This window comes from Anopheles bellator, chromosome 2 (assembly GCF_943735745.2).
Source record: "Anopheles bellator chromosome 2, idAnoBellAS_SP24_06.2, whole genome shotgun sequence".
NCBI classification, from domain to species: Eukaryota; Metazoa; Arthropoda; class Insecta; order Diptera; family Culicidae; genus Anopheles; species Anopheles bellator.
The window spans coordinates 78,985,473-78,995,701 of NC_071286.1; the positions used below are offsets into that span (position 1 = coordinate 78,985,473).

A 10,229-nucleotide genomic window follows, 5' to 3' on the forward strand; every position below is an offset into this window, starting at 1 on the left:
AAAAGGCAACGGAAGTCCGGACCGAGCGGACTGCTGTTTGAAATCCTGTTTCGGTGGTCGGTCAGCGAAATGTGCAAATCGCTGACGGTGAGTTCTGCAAATCATCGCCCGTGCAATACGTCAACAAACCGAATCACGGTGGCGCCCGCTACGCCTCGTGATAAGGGCTTCTGCGCCAAAAACCAACAAGACACGCGCCGGGAAAGTTCGTAAAATGCGACGTCGACGTCGGTGTGCGGCCGTGGCGGATTGTTGGTGGTCGTGGCATCACGTGGTTATCGATATAACTGTCGGACTGGCGGTCGATGGATCTTCAGTTGCGCTCCCGCAGTTGGGCGTGAATGAGCCAGAAGTTTCGTGAAGGACAAACCGGTGACCCCGCTTGAGTGTTCGTAATGTTCCAGCTGTGGGCGTTGGTCGCGGTGCTGTTCCTGCTGTACCGCTGGAGTGTGGCGACGTACGATTACTTCGAGAAGCGAAAGATACCCTTCGTTAAGCCGGTGCCTTTCTTCGGTCAGCTGCTCGCGTTCTTTGCGCGAACCAAACATGCGGTCGACATCGCGTCCGAGGGCTACGAGATGTTCCCAAATTCCCGTGTATCGGGGCTATTTTCGTTGCGGACCCCGCGGCTTCTTGTGCACGACCCGGTCCTGTTCAAGCAGATGGCCATCAAGGACTTTGACCATTTCTCCGATCACGTATCCCAACTTTCCATCGAGGACGATCCGCTGCTGGCGCGATCCCTGTTCTTCACCAATGGCACCCGTTGGCGGCACCATCGGTCCGGCCTGAGTCCTGCCTTTACCGGCAGCAAGATGCGGAACATGTTCGGGCTGCTGTCCAAAAGTGCCGGAAACTTCGTCCAACGGCTGTTGGTGTCGCAGCAGCGCAAACCGGACCCACTGGAGTTGCGCGATCTGTACTCGCGGCTTGGGCACGATGCGATGACCTCGATCTCGTTCGGTGTGGACGTTGACTCGCTCTCCGACCCGAACAATGAGTTCTTCGCAAAAGGCGCCCGTTTGGCCAAGATTGATGGAGCGCCTGGATTCAAGCTTGCCCTGTCCACAATCCTGCCCAACGTGTACCGCTTTTTCCGGTGCGCGATTTTGGATAAGGATGTGAACGCCTTCTACTTAAACGCCGTTTCGCAAAACATTCGGTATCGCGAAGAGAACCACATTACCCGACCCGACTTTATCCATCTGCTGCTTCAGGCCCGCAAAGACGAGCTGAGATCGGAGAAAGCCGAAGACGAAGCGTTGGAAAATGCCGGACTTTCCACGGCCGAAACACACACGATCGGGCAGCAGCAGGGCGAGGTGAAGCTTTCGTGGGACGACATCGATATTACGGCCGCCGGTGTATCCTTCTTTTTCGGAGGCATCGAAACGACGACCACTCTGCTGTGTTTTGCGAGCTACGAACTGGCCGTCAATCCACCGATCCAGGCCCGGCTGAGAGCGGAAATTGATGAGGTGCGCGCCGAGTTACCGGACGGAAAAACGCCGACTTATGAGGTGCTCCAGAAAATGCAATACATGGATCTGGTTGTGTCGGAAACTCTGCGCCGTTGGGTACCTTTCGGAACTACGGATAGGAAGTGCACGAAGGATTACACCTTCACGAACAGCGATGGAACGGAGATCACGATCGAGAGGGGGATGAACATCTCGATCCCCATCAAGTCGTTTCACCTGGATCCGAAATTCTTCCCCGACCCGTTGCGCTTCGATCCGGAACGCTTCACGGACCCGGCGCGCTTCAACAAGGATGCGTACGTTCCTTTCGGGGCCGGTATACGGAATTGCATTGGCTCCCGGTTGGCGCTGATGCAAGCGAAATGCATCCTGTTTTATGTGCTTTCCAACTTCACCATCGAGCCGCACCACAAAATGTCCATCCCGGTCGTGATCGACGTAACTTCGGCCGGCTTGAATGCCAAGGGTGGCTTCTGGATGAAATTGGTACCGAAACAGGTATAGACCGGAATTTGAATACCCGAAACGTGTCCGAACTTGTACGGCAGGGAGAGCAATTGATGGATTGACGGCTACAGAGGAAGACATTGAGCAAACGAAGAAGCTTCCCATCTCTGCAGGCGATAAGATAGCATTACAATACCAAGGGTCAGCCGATAACGAGTGCCTGTCTGTTCGAATCGAAGTTACGGTGGGCTTCGCTAGTATTGCATTCTTTTAGCAGTAGAATTGATGAAGTAACGAATAAAGTAAGTTGCTTAATTTCAATCGCATTCCATTCCAGTTTTCTTCACCGAAATATCCTGCTGTTCAATTCAGGCGTATTCGGGTAAATCGATACGTGGTCTGTTCTAACAATTTCCCGACATTTCAATTTCCGCTTGTTGCGTGTATTCGATTTTAGATTTTTTTTGTGAAGTTATGTTAAACTCGGAGTTAAAACTCACGGTACTCACTTATGGCGACAAGCTATCAGCTATATTATTGGATCAGTTAATTTTTGAGAGCTGTTTTGTTTGGACGTGCTTTGGCTCAACGTCAATTTTTCTATGCTGAAATAAATGGCTGGCAAAGAACCTTTATCGAATTTTGTGTGAAAAACAAAATGAAAAGGGTGGAAAAGTGGTTCGAAAAGGTTTTCAGAGGGCCCAGAAGTTGTGAACGACGAAGAGCAAAGTTATGTTGAATGTGAAGGTTTTGCTTACAACATGTTTTGAATTTTTGTTGTTTTTAACCAAAACAACACACTAACATGGTGCCAGAGCGACCGTATTCGCCAGATCTGCCCCTTGTGACTTTTTTCTTGTTCCGGAAACTGAAGAGGCCCGTAAAAGGATGAAGCTACGCTACGATTGAGCAGACAACGTCGGCATCGACGAAGGAGCTGAAAAGATCACAAATCATATCATGTTTTTTAAGCTCTTGGAAGATTTGGAAAAAACGCTGGCACAAGTATATAATATGTGGATTACTTTGAAGAATACAAAATAGACGAATAAACCATTATTCTAAAAAAAAAAACCTGAAAGATGAGAACATTTTTTAACAGACCACTTATTCCCGACCAACGTTTGCTGGCAAACACTTGACGCGTCTACAAATACCGCACTCGTTGCCGCTTCGCCCGATTTGAAGCGTACTGTAGTTGGGGTCCCCGCAAAACATTGGTTCCCTCGCGTTGCGTTGATGTTGCTGTCGGCCACACGACGACAACATCATGCCAACAACATGAGCCCCAAAACCACTACAGCTCCATTCATGACGCGCTACGAGCTACTTCCGATCATATGGTCCGTCAACCCCCCTTCCGGTTGTGAAAATCTAGCGCCCCACGGGCCGGTGACTTCATCAACTTCGGCCATCAACCGAGAGCGTAGCGGGCGTATCTTATCGTTGCCGTTCCCGGATGATGTAAGAGGCTGTGATTATTGGCCAAGGCCATCTCGGCCCAAGATGCGTTAGGCACGCGAATTCCTCCCCGCTGCCGCCCCCCAAATCGTATGTGTGCGTACCCGGTCGTGGTGGTGTTGGTGGTGGCCACGATGTTTGATATGTTTGCGGCGCGACAACAATCCGACGCTCAGTTGCGCGCGTGCCATTAACGCGGTTGGTCAGACCGAAGCCGGTCATCGGAAGGCGTTTTCTCTATCCATCTCTGTCTCTCTGTCGGTCTCGGTCTCTGTGTCTCTCGGTGAATCCGTGTGTGGGGTCAAGCCTGGGGGCCGCGAGCTCTGCTCCCGCGATCGAGATGTTCCTGTACTGGGCGTTGCCCACCGTGCTGTATCTGCTGTACCGCTGGAGTGTGGCCACATACGATTACTTCGAGAAGCGCCAGATACCGTTCGTGAAACCGGTGCCCTTCTTCGGCCAGGTGCTGTCCTTCTTCACGCAAGCGAAGCATGCGGTCGACGTCGCATCCGAGGGCTACGAGATGTTTCCGGACACGCGCATATCCGGCGTGTTCACCCTGCGAACGCCGGCCTACCTGGTGCACGATCCGGTGCTGTACCAGCAGATGGCGGGCCGCGACTTTGATCACTTCTCCGAGCACGTATCGGACCTGTCCGTCGAAACGGATCCGTTGTTGGCGCGCTCGCTGTTCTTCGCGAAGGAAGCCCGCTGGCGGCACCACCGGGCGGGGCTGAGACCCGCGTTTACGGGTGCCAAAACCCGCGACATGTTCGGGCTGCTGGTCAAGAGTGCGGGTGATGCGATGGAGCGGCTCGTGAGCTACTCGCGGGGGGAGCCATTCACGATGGAGCTACGGGATCTGTACTCACGGCTCGCGAACGACGCAATGTCCTCGATCTCGTTCGGCGTCGAAGTGGACTCACTCACCGACCGTGATAATGAGTTTTTCGTGAAAGGCAAACGGTTGGCCAAGATGGACGGACTGCCGGGGTTGAAGCTGCTGATGACCGCGATCCTGCCCGGGTTGTACCGCTTTCTGAAGCTGGGTGTCCTGTACGAGGACGTGAACGAGTTCTACCTGGAAGCGGTCGCGACCAACATTCGCTACCGGGAGCAGCATCTGATCCGGCGGCCCGACTTTATCCATCTGCTGTTGCAACTGAACGAGCTGCAGGCCGAGCAGTCGGAAGATGAGGTCCTCGAGAGTGTGGGCTTCTCGACGGCCGCCACGCCGCCCCCGATGGTGAATCCCGACGACGGGCGGCTCGAGTGGGAAGACATCGACATTACGGCGGCGGCCGCTTCGTTCTTCTTCGGAGGCATCGAAACGACGACCACTCTGCTGTGTTTTGCGTGCTACGAGCTGGCCGTAAACCCCGCGATCCAGCAGCGGCTCTACGCGGAGATCCTCTCCGTCCGCGACGAGCTGCCCGATGGAGTGACGCCAACGTACGAGGTCTTGCAGAAGATGAAATACCTGGATATGGTGGTTTCGGAGGCGTTGCGGCGCTGGCCTCCGTTTGGGCTCACGAATCGGCGGTGCACCAAGGAGTACACCTTCACGAACAGCGACGGCACTCGGATCACGATCGAGAAGGGGATGAACATCTCGATCCCCATCAAGTCCTTTCACCTGGATCCGAAATTCTTCCCCGATCCGCTGCGCTTCGATCCGGAGCGATTCGCGGACCCGGCGCGCTTCAACAAGGAAGCGTACGTTCCGTTCGGGAAGGGCTACCGGAACTGCATCGGCTCCCGGTTGGCGCTGATGCAAGCCAAGTGCTTCATGTTTTACATGCTGTCCCAATTCAGCATCGAGCCGGGCCTCAAGCTGACCGTTCCGCTCGTGCTGGACGAGACGTCGGCCGGACTGAACGCGAAGCACGGCTTCTGGATGAGCCTAATACCGCGCCACATATGAGAGGGCGCGCCTCACAACGCAACAGTGATAAGATAACCGGCCCGGGGCTCCTTATCTAGGGCCCCGCCGAAAACCCCGCGAATCGAGCCCGGCGACGGCGGCTCCCGTGTGATAGGGCAGAGTTTGCGCTTGTTCCGGAGTCGCCCGAAGAGAGATCCGAACGTTCCTTAGCCACGTGCAGCGTGGTACCGATTGCTAGAAATACGGCCCAATAAACGATAGCGAATAAAGAGATACGAAAGAATCGTGTGAAACAGAGGATAGTGGTGGGCTCCCTCGCGGTCTGGGGTCCGAGTCGAAGTCGAGCAGCAGAAGAGGAATGTTCTCCGGGGCAGGGCAAGGTTAATATTCGAGTGCATTTATGTGGTTAACACCGACCGGCGGACTGGCGAACGGAGTGACAACAAACAATTGAATAATCTGCCGGTCCAATTCTCGATCAGCAGAATGGCCCACCAACGACAGCGCCGATTGGAGGTCCTGTGAGCATCCGGAACGTGTGAAGCGGAGTGGAGTATGCAAATTTGATTATGAAACAGTGCTGCAAGCGAGGAAGAACCGTGGTCGAGGATACGAGGGCCGAATTTTAGAACCCATACATCCCAGGCCACAGTTTATTATCGTTGCCTAAACGCAATTCGTGGCTGAAAAGTGGACCATTCTTGATGATCGGACCCAATTAGTGGATCCGCTAAACACTGTGAGTGGTAAAACGCCGTTGTGTAAGTGGTAAAAATGAATAAAGTTTTCTACCTCTCTACTGAGTTACAATGATATTTTAGCTTATTTAGCTCGAAACGCATGATGATTCGATGTGAGCGGATCATTGTCCGTCGATGCGCAACCCATCATTACCTTTGCCAGCTGCGCACTAATCCTTGACTCGCCCGAGCCAACGAAACAACCCCAAGTGAGTTATGATTCCAGTAAAAAGAAGGTTCAGAGAGATCCTTTGACCTTTGGATTGGCCGTTCTGAATGATGAATCATTCCAGGCGGGTTATCCACACACGCAGAAAATGATCGCTGACGGTTGTCGGGTTTCGCTCAAGTTCAAGTGTACGTCCTAACGATGTCAAAGGTCCTAAACGAAACGATGTTGGCGCATATAAACAATCATTTTGATCCGGAGACGTGCCTAACGAAGAGTTTTGTTGTGGACCCTCAAACTTTGTTGCCGCAACCTCCTTTAGTACTGGTGCTTTTCATATGAAATCGATCATGTCATATCATCGAACCCTATCACCATATCGAACAAACAGGCACAAGATTAACAAATTTTACACCTCTATTGTTTACTCTCTGATCGTTCTAGCTAAGTGAATTTTTGAAATGCAACTCTTGGTTCGAATCTAACTGTCTTTCGAACATGACTTTGAATTTTCGAAATACGAAATACTTTCGAAAATCGCGAAAAATTTGTTGTCTTGGATAAGTTGTTTTTTCTATAATTTCGAAAAAGTTGTTGTCTTGGATAACAAACAGGTTGAATCGGTTGAAAAGGAGGTTGAATCGGTTGAAAAGCGTTGGCGCAACTTGCGATGCTGGACCCGTAATTGTGGCGGTTTTTCGTTAAAGACCTCAACAAACAAACAAAGCAGCCAAAGAAAGCACGATTGAAGGAGAAGGAGTAAGGGAGCGAGTCCATCCATCCGTTAGTATGGCTTTTTTCGATTTGGTCCGATCAGGATCAGCAGCGAAAGATGTTGGATGAGAGAGTTGAATAGAATCGTTTCGTTTTATTTTGCCAATCACACTTGAATGTTTTGCTAGATTGCGCGTTCTTAATGTATAAAAATCGTTTTTTTCAGCGATCACTAACATTACGATCCTCTTGGAACCACACCGAATACACTCCAAAAGAACTGATGGTGACCGAGGGAACCCGCGATTCCGTGGATCAGTGTATCGTACGACGACCGATCGAAGCTGGAAGGGTACTAGCCGAAGGTGCCGTGGATCGTTTTAAAGAGGGTCTTCCCGAGGCGAATTTCGTTTAGAAATAGGCAAACGGCGACGATGGTGATCAGAATGCCCGCATCAGGATAAGATACGGTGGGGTAGAATCAATCAACAAATTTGAGTCGGAAACTTGATAAGAAAAGATAAACTAGTCTCGAAGCGGCGCCGAATATATAGAAAATCTAAAAATTATTTTTGTGCGAATTTCTAAACTTTATGTAAGATATTTTCAAGGATCCGACAACCAAAAGAAACTTAACGCAAAAAACAGTTAAAATATTTTTTGAAGTGTGAAGTCAGCATCAAAACGAGCATAAACTTGAAACAGTTCGTTTCCTACTAGAGATATTGATCACTAAAATCATCTACCAAGAAAATAATGGATTACTTTTTCCCCAGCCTTATTATCCAGTAAATTATTTGAGCATCATCATCATCGTCATCTCCATGAAAGTTGATTAACCTCCGGGCGATTCTAGGGTGTGTCCGCTTCCCCGGTGCTCCCGTGGTTCCTGAAGAAATCCGATTCTAAGCCCGCAAGAGTCAACCTTCTGCCTGTCTTTTGCCTCTCCCACTTCGTGGTACCGTTGCCTGGCCCCCCCTGGACTTGGGCGGCCAAGACGGCCAAGGAGCGCCCGAAAGAGACACACTTTGCGGTCGAAGAGATTAATTGATTTTCTAGTTCACGGATCCGATTCCGACTCCGAGGGCACCACGGCAGGTGGTTGGAATGACTTGACCGATCGATCGGTTTACGATCAGGCGTCGATTCCGCGCACGTTCCAGATGTAAATGAAATGTTTCAAACTGCATTCGCCGTCGTCGCCTTCCACCATTTTGCAAATGCACAAACCGTCCGGTCTCCGGGAAAGCGTTTTGATTTGTCGCTGCTCCCGGTCGCGGTTGCGGTTCTAAACTGGATTGTTGAACAACAGCGAAATGGCCAATTCTTTCGCCTTCCGCGGTGAAATTTATTCATAACTCACCCAGCGAAGCGCCACCGAAACGGACGGGAAGCGTGTTTGGCATGCCGGAACGGGTCGCACGCCAGGATCGGCATGTTACCAATTTATGGCAAATCACGTTGCAAGGGACCGCACCGCCACCGAGGGGAGTGGATTTATGAAATTGAATAACACAATAAACCCGGACCGGACCGGACCGCCCGAGAATGCTGGCGGCGATGGTGGAGATGTTGAATGCTGACGAAAGTATCACCTTGAATCACCGGGCCCGGTCGCCGGCAATCGGTTACCGTTTTAATCGAACGGATTGTATGCAAAACGGAGACAAAGGTATGACGGATGGGGTTGAGAAAATCGGTCCTGGTCCGAGTTTTCAAAGAAGAATAATAAAAAAGGGAATGAATTAAATACTGCACTTGAAGAAGGTTTGATTGAATGTTTGACACCAAAACTAGGTTTTTTGAAGGTTTATCCTAAGCGCTTACGAGGTTCGCCATTGAACGGTTCAGTTAGATATAATGAAGAGCTACAATAAAGGATCTTCTCGAGGTTTTCACTCGTAATTTTTTGGAAAGGAAACATTAGAATGAAATGAGCTTTTGGCCACAGAAAACCCGTTTCATCCTGTAGTTCGCTCATTCTCATCCCATTCTTATATTTGTCAACAAATAAGTCAACGAGTCATGTGTCGCTCAGTAATAACTCAGTGAAGGCCTTTGGATAAAACGAACAACGTTCCGTAGAAACCGATTTTTAATATGCAAATCAAACACTGCATAACACCGAATGTGCATAATTCTTCTGCGGTTTATCATATTAAGAAAATAAATCAGAACGATCCTCTAACAGAGCTCCCCAGAATCAGGCATACCTCCTGGCATAAGTCACGCAACTTCCCTCCCGACACGAAGAAGGAAGAACCGGACGGGCAGCGAACGCGGACATCACATAAACTGTGTGACCGAACTATAAATCGATCGAACTCTTCCACACTAGCCGAGGCCATTAAAACGATTGATATATTTTCCTGTGTCCACCTATCGCTGCCCGGTTCTGTCTCTCTCTCTCTCTCTGCCCGTTTTAGTTAATTAGTTCTTTCGCCGTCCCGTACATCCTTGTTTTGGTTTGTTTTCTTTTTCGGGATGTAGAGAAAACCCCACCTGACCGCAGGCAGCATAAAACGGCTATCGGGAGCGCTGGAAGTAATCGGCAACACTCCGTCGTGTCGATTTGCATGCCGCGCGCTGTTGTGGATTCGGGTTTCCGTTGCCGGAATAATAACTACTTTATGGTGATTTTGGTCACTTCTTGGCGCGCTGGTTGATAAGCGGTTGGACCACCCCATTTTCGGTGCATTGACACGAGCCACACGGGCTCCGAGATTCACCACCCGCCCGGTTCCACATTCCATCACATCCCCTGGCCGGAAAACACTAGATTCCAGTGGCGGCCATTTCCGCTGGCCGACGACGACGACTCCGCCTGGCGAGTGATGATCGTTCCAGAAATTCCCAGAACTTTCCCCGAGAACCTCAGCCGGCGCGCGATCTGGTCCTCGTAGTTGATTCGTATTCAAGCATCGTCACTTCCTGTCCAACGCGCGCGGCCTAGGGATCGCGCCCAGGATCGCGAGCCACCCGGTTCGGGGGTTGATGAGTATTCCGGCTTCGTCCCGGTACGACAGGTGCGTATGAGTGCGTGTTGGGTTTTACGAGGCCATTTGGATGGGAAAGTCAAACAGAGGAAGGAATGGAAATTCCCAGCGTGGCCCCGGTCGAAGTCGCGCCTTGCGCCAGAATTTCGCGCACCGTATTCATGGGGCGTATTGCGTACAAACGTTCGCCTGTGATAATGGCCCCTCGCATTTGGCATTTGTTGGCAGCATTCTATGTAGCACAACGACCTCCGATGACGATGACTACGGGACCCCACGTATGGGGCTAGACCTCCCGCGATTCGGAAAAAGGAGGCCTGTGGTGGCCCCCGATTC

General features: G+C 51.0%; 2 protein-coding genes across 2 annotated transcripts; both read left to right on the forward strand.

Moving 5' to 3' along the window:
- Positions 1-218: 218 nt before the first annotated feature.
- Positions 219-2,239, forward strand: LOC131210328 (probable cytochrome P450 9f2). Its single transcript, XM_058203560.1, has one exon. It carries the CDS (start codon positions 396-398, stop codon positions 1,983-1,985), a length of 1,590 nt encoding a protein of 529 aa, XP_058059543.1. The 5' UTR covers positions 219-395; the 3' UTR covers positions 1,986-2,239.
- Positions 2,240-3,697: 1,458 nt separating this feature from the next.
- LOC131211357 (probable cytochrome P450 9f2) lies at positions 3,698-5,773 on the forward strand. Its single transcript, XM_058204786.1, has one exon. The coding sequence runs from the start codon at positions 3,730-3,732 to the stop codon at positions 5,311-5,313; it is 1,584 nt and encodes a 527-aa protein (XP_058060769.1). The 5' UTR covers positions 3,698-3,729; the 3' UTR covers positions 5,314-5,773.
- The last annotated feature ends 4,456 nt before the right edge of the window (positions 5,774-10,229 follow it).

Excerpts from the sequence above, each read along its gene's own strand:
- LOC131210328 (XM_058203560.1), top strand. The coding sequence starts at position 396 with ATGTTCCAGCTGTGGGCGTTGGTCGCGGTGCTGTTCCTGCTGTACCGC.
- LOC131211357 (XM_058204786.1), top strand. The coding sequence starts at position 3,730 with ATGTTCCTGTACTGGGCGTTGCCCACCGTGCTGTATCTGCTGTACCGC.